Source organism: Pinus tabuliformis, chromosome 1_2 (genome assembly GCF_031772625.1).
Source record: "Pinus tabuliformis cultivar Carrire ecotype Pingquan chromosome 1_2, CPIR1, whole genome shotgun sequence".
Classification (NCBI taxonomy): Eukaryota; Viridiplantae; Streptophyta; class Pinopsida; order Pinales; family Pinaceae; genus Pinus; species Pinus tabuliformis.
This window is the reverse complement of record NC_142298.1, coordinates 934,464,751-934,483,162: the sequence shown is the minus strand read 5'-3', so window position 1 is coordinate 934,483,162 and position 18,412 is coordinate 934,464,751. Positions and strand designations below refer to the sequence as shown.

General features: G+C 40.6%; 1 protein-coding gene across 4 annotated transcripts in view; it reads left to right on the top strand.

Annotated features, from left to right (window-relative positions):
• Positions 1 to 18,412, top strand: part of LOC149209011 (uncharacterized) — a 392,284-nt gene that overhangs the window by 317,777 nt on the left and 56,095 nt on the right. For all 4 annotated transcript variants that reach the window (XM_089396248.1, XM_089396247.1, XM_089396246.1 and 1 more), the window contains 2 exons: positions 925 to 1,121; positions 1,493 to 1,607. In XM_089396248.1, the coding sequence (XP_089252374.1) occupies positions 925 to 1,121; positions 1,493 to 1,607 (312 nt within the window). The remainder of the gene's footprint in view (positions 1 to 924; positions 1,122 to 1,492; positions 1,608 to 18,412) is intronic.

Here is an 18,412-nt window from a genome sequence, read left to right as displayed (position 1 = left end):
ACCTCGTTGATTTTGTGACCCTACTCTTAGTGATTATACAATTCAGTTTTGTTTGTGGTCTCTCATACAAGTGATGCAACACAGTTTTTGACAGTTGGGAATGCATTGGTTTACCATGGTAGATGACACAAGTGCCATACATTCAACACATTAATTGTCACAATGAGTTCATAATTATTACATGACCTAGCATGTTCTAATTACACTATCACTCTTATTATATGTACATAATTTCATGGTGATGACCATTTATTGGTCTAGCAATGGTATTGGAGTGGTTCTTGGGCTCTTGTAATCAACTTGAAGGCTAGGTTACACAATTCTTACCAATTTATTGTCCTCCTTCTCTTATTCCAAATGTCTTTGATTTGCTTCTGCTGGGTTGTAACAGAAATATTGCAACATAACTAATGAATTTTGACATATTTTCTCTTTAGTCAGAATGTTCCTGTGCACCTACATGTATGAAATGAAACCAGCATCCAAAGTAGGAACTAATACCCCAGTACTGGGTGTTCGTATTTACTATTTAGATGTAGAGGAGTAAAACAGGTGGTTACAAGTAACGGAGAAGCCATCTGCCATGTAAAAACATGGAGAAGTGTCTCATGGTGATTTCAACATGTTTTGAGTTCTAAACATCTATTAGAAAGATTAGCTATCATAAGATCCCCCAATCTACAAATTGCACAAAAAAGAGTGTGACTGCCAAGGTTGACCTATCATGTTTTCAAAAGTCCTTATTTTCTGAAAAGGCAATTTATAACATTGTTTGAAGTTACATGATAAGTCTTGGAACATATTCCTTGTTTGGGCATGCCAATGTACTATCCTGTTCAACTTTTGCTATAGACTCAGTATCATGTTTGCTTTTGGGAGCAAGTAAATTCTCCACAGTTGGTTTATCTTTTACTCTTTGTGCAGGTATTGAATCATTTTCAAAACTGGGTGACTCAATCTACTTTCAGGAGGGTGGAAAATTTCCTACCTTGTATGTTACCCAATTTATATCTAGCACTCTTACCTGGGATGAAGCAGGACTGATGCTGAAGCAGAGGGTTGAGCCATTGTCTGCATCCAATCCATACCTTCGTGTCTCACTGGAGTTCTTCACATTAAAGGTGTTCTTAAATTTCTAACTACTTATACTATGGTGATATTTGACGTTAAATTTAAGCCACAAGAAAAGATGAATCATTAAAAGCAGAAGAAAGAGGAGGCCAATGGCAGGCAGACTTGATGTAGTAGTTAAACTTTGTTGCATTTTAAATAAGATATTGGATCTCATTGTATTTATTGGTTGATAGTATATGTTTAAGTGAAGGTTTCTTTCCTTATGTGAAGTCTTCATTTCTTACAAATGAAGAGGAACTGACCTCTATTTATGAATAGAGCTTACCACTAGACTATTTGTATGGATGTAGACTACTACAGTAAAATTTGGATTTACTGATTTAAATATGAATGTTGGTTTTGATGTCTAACAATGAAGGCTTTGAGGGAACATAGCATTGAATCTACTTTGAAGATACGGATCCCATTTTGGACCACTACCAATGGTGCCCAGGCTCTCTTAAATGATCATAAGTTATCATTGCCAGAACCAGGTGCTAAATATAATATTTTCTCAATTCCCTTTCCTCCTCTTTTTATTATATCTGTAATTTTTTGTTTTTTTCATAATCTATTTTCCATCAATCATAAGATGCCTTGTACCTTGTTCAATAAGATAAACTAATACTAAAATACTGATATACAAAAAAAGATGAATGAATAGAGATGATGATTTTACAATGTGGTGTCCCTGTACAAATATCCCTTTGTTGGTGTTTTTTTTTTAAAGATATGTCTCTTAATTAGCATATGACCTTTCATTATTTTTATTAATCGGTGTTCCACATGGATGGGTCTGTTAGGTTGGTGGTGTGCTCCCCTCGTTTTCCATGCTCTGGGCACACCAAGGGAATGCTCCCCATATCCCCTTTTTTGGAAAACACGAGCAATCACAGAAGGAAATGTTTCTCTAGTGTGTGGAGTGTGTTTCTCAAAAAGCGGGCTTTTGGGCATCCCCTCTCGAAAAGTGGGATGCCTAGGTGCCCCTTGTGAAATAGGGACACTTGGGTTGCTCCCTCTCCTGGATTTTTTGCCCTTAGCCCTAAACAATTAAAGCAAACAAAAGAAAATCATATAGCCTTCTAAAAACTAAAACCTATCTCTATTTTACATTTCACATGCAGCATATGGATGTAGAGGACCAGCCAATGGGATTGACTCCTTGATGCTCATCTTGTTTTTAGTGTTCATTGTTCATTATTGACTTTCAGTTTTAACTTGAGTCTTGACTCTAGATGTTGGGCTAAGTCTTTGACTCATCTCTCTTCTACTATTTTTGAGTAATTTTAGTTTACTATTTCAAACTTCAGTATCCACTAGTTTGATTAGCACTATTTAGGTTATAGAATGATGAATCTGAATCAACTTATACAGTATTTCATTTATGAATCAATTATTGCATTTTTTATTGTGAATTTTATGTCGTGATTATATCATTTACTAATTTGAATTGAGTATTTACATTGCACAATGATGAATTTGCATGGGATGAATTGTTTTTCTTGGGATTTTATCCCGAATGGAAAATTTGGCAAATTCTGAAATTTAACTCAACAAAATGCTATATATAAAATTTCATTCATTTAATAGAACATTTCCATGTAAAATATAACAAATAGAGTTTGACAATTCAATAAGATGATGAGCAGAAATATTCTTGGTTTTTATTATAATAGTTAAATTGAGGTTTACATGCTGATATAACGAATATAGCTGAGATGGAAAAGCTGGCCTCAAGAATCTGCTCTAATGCTGCACCGACCCTCCAAAACTGAACTGAACTGCAATTGCTAAGCTCTTGTGAATTTTGGATGAATTCACCAATGGGAGAGATGGGTACTTGCCCACTCTCACTGAATCACCCGAGGGTTTTCGTCTTGATGCCACTGCTAAAGCTAGGAACTCCTGGTTCTCCAAACCTCTCCACAAGAAAAATACTCAACTCAAAGATATCTTCAAAAAGTCTCCTCTTTTATAGATCTGATGGACCCCCCTAGAAGCCTTTATTTATTATTATTTTAATCACTTAATACTTTTTCCCTCCTTTAATTTTAATTGGAATACCTTTTAATTCGAGAAAATGGTAAATCAACCACCATCCCCTAGGCCACTGAAAGTCACAACCCACCATATCATCTTGTAGATTTTCTCGTTCCGGTTCCAACGAGCTATTACACTAAGGTGTTCCTGTGAAAATTCCAATAATGAAATCCTATTGTAGCAATTGGAAATTATTCTCCTAATTGCTAATTTTATCTAATAATTTATTTGCAGTTTGCTACAACAAATACTGAATAAATCACACTGCAACCTTCAGAAATAAAAAACTGTGGAAAATAAACAGTGCTAGAACTGAGAAAATACTAACACGCACATAAAAATAACACTGTTGTTTTGGGACAGAAGTCTCCGAAAAAACCCAATGCAGGAAAACCAGTGTAGCAGATGAGAGTTTTATTTTATTACGCAATAGTGAAAATCTGAGTACAATCTGGATGCCTGAAATTGACAATCCACAACAAGAAAATATGTGAAAAATTATTGAAGGGAATTAACTTTCCTCCACAAGCAATCTCGACACAACCTGCCTTTAGAAAACTCGGCCTCTTGGACCCTCTGCGTCAACCTTTGCATTGCTCTGCGCAGTCTCTGTGACGTCAAGCCTCCAACTAGTCTCTGATGAAGTCGTTATGCCTGCCTCTATTGAGGAAATTGTCTCTCTGACACTCTGGAACCTCTACCCGACCTCTGGAATTGAGAACAAATTTTTCCTTGGCTAAATCAAACTGCCAACCTGAAGCAACTATGCAGTCCTCTACGCTGCCTCACTAGGAATAACTCGACCCTCTTGCTGCTACCTCTCCGGATCTGGAAAACTTTCTCCGGACTCACTGCCCCTGCCCCTCACTCACTGCTTTGATCTCTGGCTCTCCGACAGCTAACTGCTTCTACTCTAGAAATCGATCTGCCAAGGAAATCAAATTTCTGGCATTCTCAAGTGTTTTCTCCAAGTGCCCATTAACTTCCTCTTATAATCCATTGTTGGAGCACTAACGACCAACATTAAAACTTAATCGATGGCTAAGATCATCTTGGAATCGATCCGTGTGAGTTTCTAGATGATTCTCACATTGACTTAATTATTATTGATTAATTAATGAGTTTTCCTAAGTTTAGACTTGGTTAATAATCTAATTAAGTCACTTCTAGGTGGAATTTCCATAAACGATTTCTGGGTCTTGGAGATCTCATGTATTCTAGCCTCTGCACCAAATTTTGTGGCTAGAACACATCCGATGTTGAAAAAACTAACAATTCCGCCAGTATTACTCCTGTAATGCCACCTTAGGCTCAATAATAACCCCGTTTTATGGGAATTATTGGAATGCAACAGAACAAAAAGTCAGTTGTGCGGAATTGATTTTGATGATGGAATATGGTAAGTGAAGTCAAAACACCATAAAGCCCCTCCACAAGCCCCTGGGCTTGCTAATGGCGTAAACTCGCTCTTGTCACTGTAATGTCCCAAACAAAATAGTTTGTAGAAACTTGCTTAAAAATTTAAGCCGTTATTCCTTAAACCATTTGCACAAATTAAGCCTCAAATTTAATGACAAAAACTGAAAATATAAACTACAATTGAAGAATAGACAAGATACACATGCAACAAACTCAACCTTATTTTATTAATATGTAATATGTTGTTACAAGAAAATGGAAATGGATGAGGTGATGGCCTCAAAAGATCTGCAACAATGCCACAACCAACCTCCAAAATAGACTGAAAATCAATAATCTACAACCTGTGAATTCTGGATGAATTCACCAAGGAGAGAGATGGTTTCTCGCCCACTCTCGTTGAATCACCCGAGGGTTTCCATCCTGGGGCTATTGTTGAAGCTGGGAACTCTTGGTTCTCCAAACCTCTCTATAAGAAAAATGTTTCGCTCAAAGATGTCCCCAAATGATCTACTCCTCCTCTTTATAGATCAGATGGATAGATCTCCAAGCCTCTAGAAATATCTTATTTTATTATTTTATTATTAGTCTAGAAGCTCCTCCATTGACTTTATCTTAAGTGACTTTTTCATTTAATTTTATTTCACTTCAATCACTTTTGGCCTTTCTTCTCCAATTAATTATTTTTCCCTTTTTTTAATTAAATGATATTAAAGTCATTTTTAATCAGGGAAATGGAAAATCGCCCACCATACTCTCTCTGGCCACTAGAAGTCACTTCTCAGCGTCACATCCTATAGATGTTCTCGTTCCGATTCCAAAGAGCTATTACATTGAGGCATTCCATCAAATATTTCTTACGAAATGCCACCTTAAGCAAAATTAATTAAGTTAGGTTCAATAATAACCTCGTTTTCCGAAAGTTGTCGGAATGCAATGGAACAAAAGAGAAGTTGTTTGGATGATAGAATATGCCAAGTGAATGCCTTTGGATCTCATAAAAACTCCTCAAAACTTGTTTGAAACCCCTGATGATGTAATCCGACTTCTGTGGTTTGGCCATCACATACCCTGGAACCCATCCTAGTTGTATTATAGACGAAAAAAGGGGGACATGACAAATCCTCCCACCCCAAGGTTGCTTGCCCTCAAGCAATCCACACTTGTCCACTGTAGAGGCATCTGCAAACTAATACTAGGATCCTATATGAACCACTACTCCACATCATGCCTCGAAACAATCCAAACATGACTGGATCCCTCAATACCTGGATCCCAAACCCATCTTTGACTCAACCTACTACCAATAGATCCACCTGGATCCTAATGCTACCATGGGCTTTCATTGCCCAAGTCCCCTGGCTCTAACTGTGTGAAAATTTCATCAATTGCAATAACTGAAAACTATTCTCCTAACTGTAAATTTAATTATGTAGTTTATTTGCTACGACAAACAATGAATAAATCAATACTGCAATTTTCACCATAAAAATACCGCAGAAAATAAAATACTGGTAACTAAGAAATTCTAGCACACTCACACACAAGAATTTAGACAATTATTTTTGGACAATTGTCTTTGAAAAACCCAATGCTAGAAAATCGGTGCAGCAGATGAAGGTTTTATTATTAATCTTCAGCAACAATTCTGAGTACAATTATTTAGATGCTCTATTGGCAATCTAACTTGAGGAACCCCACAACTAATTTCTGCCCCTAAAAGTGCCTCCCTAGCCACACGCTGAACCTTCTGCATCAACCTTTGCACATTTCTTGCACAAAACTTCTAGGGATTTCGGCCTTTCTCTCACTCTCTCTTCCCAAGACTAGAATACTTCCTCCTGGAATGTCGCCGACCTCCTCTACCACCTGCTACTCACCTTCTGGCTCTATCTTCTTTGCTGAATCTTTGTTACTGAGAAAATGAAACTGCCTCGACAACTGAGTATCTACACTGGTGTATTCTCTCCAAGTGCCCATCGACTTCCTCGCATAATCCATTGTTGGAGCACCAACGACCAATATTAAATCTTAATCAATGGCTAGGATCATCTTTGAGTCGATCCATGTGAGTTTCTAGATGATTCTCCCCTTATCTCAATGAATACTAATTAATTAACCATATTCCCTAAGTTTAGACTAAGGAAATATTTGAAAATTGGCTAATAATCTATTTGAGACACTTCTAGGTGAAATTTCCAGAAACGATTTTTGGGTTTTGGAGATCTCATGTATTCTAGCCTCTCCAAATTTCGTGGCTAGAGCACGTCCGATGCTACATAAACTAACACTCCCTCTTAGCGAGGACTATGTTCTTTCTAGTGCTGGACATCCTGCCACTCTGCATCACCAACTGTCACACCGCTGATGTCTGACTGCTACTAGCCACCAACTACTACGCAACTTTGATGTTGCATCTATGCTGCTGCTGACATTGCTATACTGCTACCAACCTTGCATCTACATTGCAACTCCCTCTCATTTGTTGTTGCTGCAACTGCAACTACTACAACTGAAAAGCATCTGAAATAATGTCCCTGCTATTGAAACGGGTTCTCCACCATACCCATCTGTTCTCTGAAATAGACGAACTTAGCTCTCCGTGGAGCCTTTGTGTGTATATCTGCAACCTGCAGTTCTGTGGGAACATACTGTAGCTGGATCGCCCCACGCTATACACAATCTCTGATGAAATGACACTGAATATCTATGCGTTTTGACCTATCATGAAATATTGGATTCCCAGAGTGCTTAATGTAACTTTGATTATCACTGTAGACACTGGTCGCCTCCAATTATCACTGTAGACACTGGTCGCCTCCATTCTTTGTCTGAACAAGCTTACCAGCAACTTCCGAAGCCATATAGCTTTGCACGTGGCTATGCTTGCTACCTTATACTCTGCCTTTGTAGAGCTCAGTGCTACTGACTTCTGCTTCTTGCTACACCAAGAAACCATCCCTGATCCAACATTGAAGTAGTACTCAGAGGTACTTTTCCTGTCCATTGAATTGCCTGCCCAATCTGCATCTGTGAATCCACATAGTTTGACATCATCCCCTCGGGTATATCTCAACCCATACTCGACTGTACCATGTACATACCTCAAAATATGCCTCATTACTGCCCAATGTACCCTCTTCGGCTCTACCATAAATTGACTGAGGGTATTGACTACGAAGCAAATATCTGGCCTAGTGTTGACTAGATACATGAGAGAACCAATAAACTATCTATACAAGGTGGGGTCGACATCCTTGTCATCTGATACATGTATCTTCTTCTAGTTGGTGATCATGGGTGTAGACGTGGGTCTACAATCCTGCATTCTGAGTCTCTTCAAAATATCTGTAGCATATCTACCCTACCCAGGGAAGATCTCCCCGTCCTTCTGCCACACTTCCAAACCTAGGAAATAGTGCATTAGCCCCAAATCCTTAATATCAAGCTTTGTTGCCAAGTTCCTCTTGCAGTCCTCTTTGAGCCCTGATGATCCTGTCAAGAATAGATCATCCACATACAATACTAGGATGAGTGGCTCACCCTCTACTACCAAATAGTAAAGGTTGGGATCCGCGTCACTCTTGATGAATCCCATCTGCTACAAGTAGCTATCAATCCGACCATACCATGCCTGGGAGCCTGTTTGAGCTTGTATGGAGCTTTCTTCACTCTACACACATGAGTACGCCTCTCATGAGTCTCGAAGCTCTCTGGCTGCTCTATGTATAGTTCTTCCTCTATCACCTCATTCAAGAATGTTGTCTTGACTGTTGGGTGTGTGTTATATCCTTTCAGGACTAGTTGCACGCGCCTGAGGATGGGATTTTCCCTATATATAGGCAGACCTAATGATGGGGGGAAGACATAAAGATGGTGGGCAGACCTACCCATGGTTTTGTGCATGGGTTATGCACATGGTTTTGGGCATAATGGTTTTCTACCCAAGGTATTTTGTAGATTCGGTCAAGGGAACTAAGGTTATGTTCTAATCCAGGGTTAATGGATTGAGGTTTTTATATATGTATATATTGTAACATTGAGAGGAATTAATGAAAAATCAATCTGGTAGTCCTGGTTTTGGGATCCAGGGGAAAATCTCTGTGTATTTGTTTTATATACTCGCCATTGTATATTTTTTGTTTTAAGAATTTTTGCAGGTAATCGTTGTACATGATTAAAACCTAAATTTGGTATCAGAGTTGTTTTGGCTTCAAGGGGACGCCTTTGTTGTTGAGGGGTTTTGCTCGGGCCTATGGTAGATGTATATTTTTTGTTTTAAGAATTTTTGTAGGTAATCGTTGTACATGATTAAAACCTAAATTTGGTATCAGAGTTGTTTTGGCTTCAAGGGGACGCCTTCGCTGTTGAGGGGTTTTATTCGGGCCTATGGTAGACCCTGTTCAGTGGGAGATCTGCGGGATTGATTCTTGCGCTGAAAGAAGATGGGAAGCGGTGGAAAGATAGAGATTGAGAAATTTAATGGTCAGAGTTTTGAGTTATGGAAGCTCAAGATGGAGGATTTGTTGGTGGATAAAGATTAGTTGATCGTGGTAGATCCAGGTTCTAAACCAATGGCAATGTCATCACAAGACTGGGCGAAGTTGGATTAGAAGGCAAAGAGCACTATACGGTTGTGTATCTCAAATTTAGTATTGTTGAATGTATTAGGGGAAGTGACGACGAAGTATTTGTGGGTCAAGTTAGGGACATTGTACCAATCTAAGTCTCTGGTGAACAAATTGTTCCTGCGGAAAACGCTGTATAACCTAAGGATGAAAGATGGAGACTCGGTGATAGAGCATCTAAATGCCTTTAATACTATGGAAACCAAGTTTTCTCTGTTGATATAAAAATTTTAGACGAAGATAAGTGCATCAGTTTGCTGTGTTCTCTATTAGATTCGTGGGATAGTTTGGTTGTTGCAATAGGTAGCAATACAACTACCTTGAAGTTTGATAAAATAGTCTCATCCTTGCTATCAGAGGAGATGCAACAGAAAAATATGGAGAGCCAAAATGGAGATGCCTTGTCTATAGGAGGACAGTCCCAGAACATAAATATAAATAAGTCCTGGAGTGGGAGATCTAAATCTAGAGGGAGATCTAAATCTCGAGGAAAACCTATAAAGGTATGTTGGAAATGCGGAAAGGAAGGGCACCGCAAAAAGAACTGTAGATCTAAAGCTCCTGAGAAATGAAAGGGATCTGATGATGCTTCTTTTGCAAAGGCAAAAACCACCTCAAATGAAGGTGGGGATGTGTACTTGGCTTCTTCTTCAAGTATACATGTAGATCATGAGGCATGGTTGATTGACTCAGGTGCATCTTTTCACTTCATTCCCCATAGGAAGTGATTCTGTGAGTATGAGAAATATGGTGGTGGTGATGTCTTCTTAGGGGATGATAGGAAGGCCAGAATCATTGGACGCGGAAAAGTCAAGTTGAAGTTGCAAAGTGGAAGGATTAGAACACTTCCTGGTGTTCTGCATATTCCTGCATTGTTCAAAAATCTAATGCTTGTAAGCAAGATGGATGATGTAGGTGTAAAAACAGTGTTCAAGAAAGATACCTACAAGATGGTTCGGGGAGCATTGGTATTGATGCGGCGAGTTAGGATTGAAACTCTGTACAAGCTATTGAAGTTTCTGAGTTTACTTAGTTTAGAAACCCTTCATGCACTTATTCTGATTTATTCCTACCTACTTGTTATTTTTCTTTAACAAGTTATTTACAAAGTAAACACTGAAAATAAACACCAGTGCATGCTCAACATATTACAGATCACCAACTAAAAGAAACAAGAACAAACACACCACGTGACACCATTATTTTTGGACCAATGTCCCTAGAAAAACTCAATGTGGGAAATTCGGGGGTTTTCTTATTAAGAAATATCAGAGTACAATCTGGGTGTCGAAACTAGTCTACCTAACAGAGAATTTCCTTAGCAGCTATACCTCACAGTTTGAGAGAAATCTCCTGGCTGAAACCCCGAAAATCCTTCTGACAGCTCTTGAGCACAAAACTGCTCTCGCAACGCCAGCGTCTGCCCAATCTGGACAACATCAACCCCTCTCTGTCTCATGTTGGCCCTGTGTCTGCCTTTCTTGGCCTGCCCCAGGAGGCCCTACGTCAGCTCTGGGAGCCTCTGTGTCAGCTACGCTGGCCCATTTGGTGCTCTGCATAGTATTTGTCTGCCTCTACATGGCCCTGCGTGAGCCCTTGCTGGCTTTGCGTTACTCTCTTTGGCTGCTGCACTGCTCTCTCAGCACAATCTCTGCTTTCTCTGTTTCTCTGTACTCATTGCCCCTCAGCTGCTCTCCCGATCACTGATTCTATCTCTCTTAGCAAACCCCGCTCTAGAGAATAGAATGACTGATCACTTTGGTGTATTCTCTAAGTGACCCTCAAGCCTCCTCTTATACTTTTCCTGTTGACATCTCAACGACCGAGATTAAGTCCCTAATGAACGACTAAGATTAGATCTGGCTTGATCCTTGTCTTTTGGACCATTCTAACATAGATTCATATTAATACACATTAATATTTTATTTTCCCTAAGTTTAGACTTAGGAACTCCATTAAAAATATTAATTATTTTAATATTTCCTGATTTGTTTAGAATCTACCTAAACCCTTTCTAGGTATTGGAGATCTCATGTGCCCCAACCTCTCCACCAAATTTCGTAGCTAGAGCAGATTCGATGCTACCCCAAATCAACACTCCCTCTTAGTGAGGACTGTGCTCTAGCAATACTCCTCACTGAGTATTACTTTGATCATCTAGCATTGGTACTTGTGTTGATGCTAGGCCTACCTGCCCAACATCCTCTGCACTGTTGCCTCCTGTACTGCTGCCCATGGTTCTGCCACTGCCATTGCTGCATCTGTATGACGACTCCCTCTGCATCCATGCTGCTGCTGGTCCTTTCTCCCAGTACTGCATCTGCACTGCACCTCTTCTCATCATGCTGCATTGTGCTGCCTACTGTTGCACTGCAACTCAGTTATTGAGAAGTAACTGATCTCCCAACTACCTCCCTTTGGGTTAGAGACACCCACTGATGCTAAAGCTCCCTCTGTCGCTGACAAGTGCTCCCTCTCTTTGACCTTTGCGCTGCTGCAACCACTCCCTACATCTCGCACCATTGCACACCTCTCTGTGCCATCCTGCACTGGTGCAACACTCCTGTGCCTCTCACATTGCCGTAGCCTACTAGCTCTGTGTTGTCTTGGGACTCTTGCACTGTAGCTCTCTCTGCCGCTCCATCCGCATTCGTCTCTACCCACTCAGCCAGTCCTGCTACTCCTCATCAGGGTTCCTGTAGCAAGGTCTAATCTAAGAGGCTGGGTACCTCAAGGACCCTGCCCCTCATTGCATGTAGTCCACCTAACTACAGCTCGATGTCTCCCCATTTCCGCTAAAGTGGTGTGTGTGCACTCATGGCATAGTCATCGTCTGTCAAAACTTCCTTCTTTGCTCGTGCTGGCGCTGCCTTAGTCTCGGAAGACTCTCCCTTACTCTTGTTCTTTGGGCACTGGGTTGCATAACGACCCATCTCCCCACAGTGGAAGCACTTGATCTTGGAGAGATCTTTCTTCTTCTGCTTCTCCTGCTTTCCCTCAAATACTAGGGCTACATCCTCCTCCTCCTGCTTAACCTTGATCCCTTTGCTGCTGCTACCTGTCTTCGACTGCCATCTGATCTCTTCCTAGCGAAGAGTTGCCCACATCTCGTCCCAAGGTGGGAGAGTCCGTCTGCCCAAGATACTCTGGACAAACACTTCCCAATCTTCTGAGACAACATTCAAGGTTATCCTCACCATAAGATCCTGATCCAGTGTTTCTCGTATAGCAGTCAACTGGTCTCGGATCTCATTCAGTCCTCCGAGGAAGGTGTCAATCGATTGACCCTTCTTCATCTGATACGACCTCATCTGGTTCTTGAGTAGCATTCTTCTCTACACAAAAATATGTTGTTACAGGTTCTTGAGAGCCTCCCACATCTCAACTGTCGTTTCCTTCTCAGCTATATGTGGTAACACATGATCCTTGATCCCGTCTAGGATAATGCACTTGGCCCTCGCCATCACCTCTTCGTATTTGTCGTTATCATGGGGGTTGATTGGGATAGCTATAACCTTCAAGGCTAAGTTCTTGACACGATTCCTGTCAAGCACTAATAAGATTCTAGCCTTCCACACTGCGAAGTTCGATGCTCCGTCCAGTCTATCTTGGTCTCTTACCTCGTGTAGTGCCATGACGCTCCTCTACTTCCCTCTTGGAAGTTCTCTGTTCGACTCCTCTGAGTCTCTACTTCCCATTTGGAAGTTCTCTTCTAGACTCCCTCTGAGTCCTGATTTCCCTCGTAGAAATCTTTCTGCCACTTGTCGAGATGCCCCCTATTCTGATCGTCTTATGCAATTGCACTGCTGATCCAGGTTCCTCGGCTCGAAACCCTCAGTAACAACTCCTCTGGCCCTGCTCTATCAAGTACTGTTCTAACTACAATACCTCACCAAATCCACTCTGCAATATTCCAGCAGCCTTCTAGACCCCAACAACTGCCTCTCTGTGAACTGCGTTAGACCCTCTTTGCCTCAGGCTGGCTCTGCGTCACCCCAGATGGGTCTGCATCAGCCTTCTGGCCCTCTGTGTCAGCAACGCTGGCCTTTCTAGGGCTCTGCGTAGCTCCCGGCTTCCTCTGCGTGGCCCTAGTTGGCTCTGCGTCACACTCCTTGGCTTCTGCGTCGCTAGAAACAACTTTTGTCACCTCGGAACAACTTTTTCTGCTACTATTGCTCCGTTCGGCTGATGTCTTTGAGTCCTCCTGTGATCTGCAATCACGCTCTGATAGGATGTTGAAGTTTCTAAGTTTACTTAGTTTAGAAACCATTCATGCACTTATTCTGATTTATTCCTACCTACTTGTTATTTTTCTTTAACAAGTTATTTACAAAGTAAACACTGAAGATAAACACTAGTGCATGATCAACATTTTATAGATCAACAACTAAAAGAAACAGGAACAAACACACCAAATGACACCATTATTTTTGGACCAATGTCCCTGGAAAAACCCAATGTGGGAAAATCGGTGCAGCTATCTGAGGGTTTTCTTATTAAGAAATATCATAGTACAATCTGGGTGCCAAAACTAGCCTACCCAATAGAAAATTTTCTTTCCAGCTATACCTCACAGTTTGAGAGAAATCTCCTAGCTGAAACCCTGGAAAATTCTTCTGGCAGCTCTTCAGCATAAAACTGCTCCTGCAGCCCCAGCATCTGCCCAATCTGGACTGCGTCAGCCCCTCTCTGTCTCACGTTAGCCCTGCATCAGCTCTGGGAGCCTCTGTGTCAGCTACGCTGACCCCTCTGGTGCTTTGCACAACACTTGGCTGCCTCTGCATGGCTTTGCGTGAGCCCTTGCTGGCTCTGCGTTAGTCTCTGTGGTTGATGCATTGCTCTCTTGGCACAACCTTTGCCTTCTTTGTTTCTTTGTACTCAATGCCCCTCAGCTACTCTCCGATCACTGATTCTACCTCTCTTAGCAAACCTCTCTCTAGAGAATAAAATGATTGATCACTCTGGTGTATTCTCCAAGTGACCCTCAAGCCTCCTCTTATATTTTTCTTGTTGACATCTCAACGACTGAGATTAAGTCCCTAATCAACGACTAAGATTAGATCTGGCTTGATCCATGTCTTTTGGACCATTCTAACATAGATTCATATTAATACACATTAATATTTTATTTTCCTTAAGTTTAGACTTAGGGACTCCATTAAAAATATTAATTATTTTAATATCTCTTGATATGTTTAGAATCTGCCCAAACCCTTTCAGGTTATTGGAGATCTCATGTGCCCCAACCTCTCCACCAAATTTCGTAGCTAGAGCACATCCGATGCTACCCCAAATCAACACAAGCTTCTGGGTAGCACTATTATTGATGAGTGCAATAGTTTTGTGGTTCCTGAAGTGGAGCAGAAAACCTATTGGTCTCTGGTGAAAAGACCATGTTATGGCATCAAAGGCTTGGACATATTGTAGAGAAGGGCCTTCGAATACTGTATGGTAATGGTATGGTAGAAGGTATGTATAATTTCTCTCTGGATTTCGATTTATGTGAACATTGTGTATGTGGGATGCAAAATCGAGTGAGTTTCCCTCTGGTGCTAAGAGGGTGAAAGAGATATTAGAACTTGTGCAGAGTGATGTGTTTGGACCTGTGTTGCTTCCATCACTGGGTAAGTCTATACATTTTCTCCTTCTAGATAACTTTTCAAGGAATACATGGATATATTTCCTCAGGAAGAAATCTGAAGTCTTTGATAGGTTTAAAGAATACAAGGCTCTGGTGGAAAATCAGACATAGAAGAAGATTAAGGTGTTGAGGACAAAAATGGTGGAGAATTTTGTAAGAAGGAATTTGAAGCGTTCTGTAAGAAGTGTAGTATACCACGACAGAAGACTACTCCATACACACTTCAACAAAATGGAGTTGCAAAAAGAATGAACAAGACATTGATGGAAAAGGTAAAAAGCATGTTCAGTGGTGCCGGGTTAGGAGAGGAATTCTGGGCAGAGGTAGTGGAGAGTGCATGTTACTTAGCTAACGGATCAACTTCATCAATGTTGAAAGATAAGACTCCGCATGACGTATTTGGCTGTGATGCATATGTACATGTTCCAAAGGAGAAAAGAACTAAGTTGGATAATAAATCTGAAATGTGCATCTTTATTGAGTATAAGGATGGTTTAAAATGTTATAAGCTTTGGAACCCAGAAACAAGGAAGGTTGTGTACAACCGAGATGTGGTGTTTAGAGAGGTGAAAGATGTTATTAAACATGAAGTCCTAACAAAGGAACCTGAGAAAATAGAGTTTGAGTTAAAGAAGGAAGAATCAGACTCTACAGTAGAACAAGAATCAGAAGAGGAAGAACCACGAACTTTGAGAAGATCAGTTCGAGAGAGAAGGCAACCAGAAAGATATAGTCCATCTGCTTTGTATTCAAATTTTTCTCTATCTATTACTGATGATGATCCCAAAACTGTCTGGGAGGCAGTAGATTCAAAGCATGGAAAACTCTAAAAATAGGCCATGGTTGATGAAATGACATCTTTGGACAAAAATGAGGCTTGGGAACTGGTGGAGTTGCCGACTGGAAGGAAACCCATTGGAAGCATATGGGTGTTTAGGAAGAAGATGAACATAGAGGGCAAGGTGCAGAAATACAAAGCTCGGTTGGTAGCAAAAGGTTATTCCTAGGTTTTGGGAATTGATTTTGGTGATATTTTTTCTCCTATTGCCAAGTTACGTTCTATTAGATTACTTTTATCTGTTGTTGCTACTTTTGATTTTGAAGTAGAATAGATGGATGTGAAAACATTTCTTCACAGGGATCTGGAAGAAGAAATATACGTGAAGCAACCTGAAGGGTTTGCAATGAAGGGTAAGAAAAAATTGGTATGTAGGTTAAAAATGTCTCTGTATGGGTTAAAATAGTCACCAAAGATGTGGTATCAGAAATTTGATACATATATACGGGGACTTGTCTTCATCAGAAGCAAAGAAGATCACTATGTGTATTTTAAATTAATTGGTGACCATGTTATTTATTTAGTCTTGTATGTGGATGATATGTTGCTAATTGGAAATGACAAAGAAATTATCCAGGATTTGAAGATCCAATTGTCCCTCCAAATTCAACATGAAGGATCTTGGTGCCACAAACTATATTTTGGGCATGGAAATTAAACGAGATCGGGCAAAGAGAAAGCTCTGGTTAAGCCAAAGGAAGTATGTCGAGACAATACTGCAGAGGTTTAATATGCAGGATAATAAATCGGTGAAGGTTCCTATTCCTATAGGTGTAAAGTTATCTGCTGAACAGTGTCCCAAGACACAAGAAGAGGAAGACGACATGTTCCGTGTTCCATATGCAAGTGTAGTCGGTAGCCTGATGTATGCAATGGTCTATACTAGACCAGACATTGCACATGTAGTGAGAGTATTGGGTAAGTTTATGTCAAAACCAGGGAAGGAGCATTGTACAACAATGAAGCGGGTTTTCAAGTATTTGCATGGCACTAGTGATTATGGTCTGTGCTACCAAGGAAGACCAGGATTGAATAGAGTTTTGGACATTCGTGGCCTTGTTGATGCAGATTGGGTTGGAGATCTAGATCATAGAAGATCTACAAGTGGGTATATGTTTAACTTATTTGGAGGAGTAGTCAGTTGGATGAGTAAGAGACTGTTTGTAGTGGCACTTTCAACTACAAAGGCAGAATACATGGTAGCCACTCATGCAAGTAAGGAAACAGTTTGGTTGTAGAGATTGTGTTCAAGTATGGGGTTAGTACGGCGAGCTATAAGGATAGACTGTGACAACCAAAGTGGAATTTTCTGGGAAAAGAACCCTGCTTATCATTCAAAGACAAAGCACATTGATGTTTAGTATCACTTTGTGAGGGGTATGGTTGAGGACAAAAAGGTGTTGCTGGTAAAGGTGGATACTTTGAAGAATGTCGCAGATGCATTGATGAAGTCTGTTAGCACTGAGAATTTTTCTTGGTGTAGAGAAACAATGAGCATTGCAAGGCTAGACCAATTACTAAGCTCCCCTGTGACCCCCTGTGTGGAAAAGAAAACAAGCGCGAGAATGTTGGGTGTGTGTTATATTCTTTCCACGACTAGTCGCACACACCCAAGGATGGGATTTTTCCTATATATATGCAAAGCCAAGGATGGGAGGCCGACACAAAGATGGTGGGCAGACCTACCCATGGTGTTGTGCATGGGTTTTGCACATGGTTTTGGGCATGATGGTTTTCTGCCCAAGGTATTTTGTAGATCCGGTCAAGGGAACTACAATTATGTTCTAATCCAGGGTTAATGGATTGGGGTTTATGAATGCTTCAACATGTATATATATGTATTGTAACATTGAAAGAAACATAATGAAAAATCAATCTGGTAGTCCTGATTTTGGGATCCAGAGGAAAATTTCTGTGTATTTGTTTTATGTTCTCGCCATTGTATATTTTATGGTTTAAGAATTCATTTGCAAGTAATTGCTGTACAGGGTTAAAACCTACATTGACATCCATCTGGTGAATCTGCTATCCCATCTAAGTTGCTAGGTATATAACTGACAAATAGAAGTGTATTTGGCAACCTGGGCAAAGGTCTCCTCAAAATCTATCCCTTCTTTCTATGCACACCCCTTTGCCACGAACCTAGCCTTGTAATTCTCCATGCTGCCATCTGCAACATACTTGATTTTGTAGATCCATCAAGTACCTACCATTGACCTGTCCTCAGGCCTCGGTACCACATCCTAAACATCATTTGTCATGATAGAGTTGTATTCTTCTACCATGGCATCTATCCACACCTAATGTTGTGTGGCTACCTGAAAGATGGAAGGTTCTGCAACCTGAGCTACCAATGTTTGATATTTGTCAGGTTGTCTGTGCTCTCTCTTGCTCGTCCTAGGAGTTCCAATAAACTCTGTTGCATCTCTCAATGTCTGACGAATGTTTCTGCTGGCTCGACCACTAGTACTGGGAGGTTCAACTAGCTCCTCCTCATCCTGCCTTTGTTGCTCCATCTCTTGAGATCTCATTGGATTTGCTGCTCTTGAGGAAATGCTAGCACTGGTTAGATCCCTGTGACTGTCCCACTGGCTACCCTTGTTGCTGGACTAATGGAGCTTCAGCTGGCTGATTCTGATCACCTATAGACATCTCACGAGATCTCTTAAAAGCTCGATCTTCCATGAACTATATGTATCGTCTAACTACAATCTTCCTGTTGTCGCGCAGATT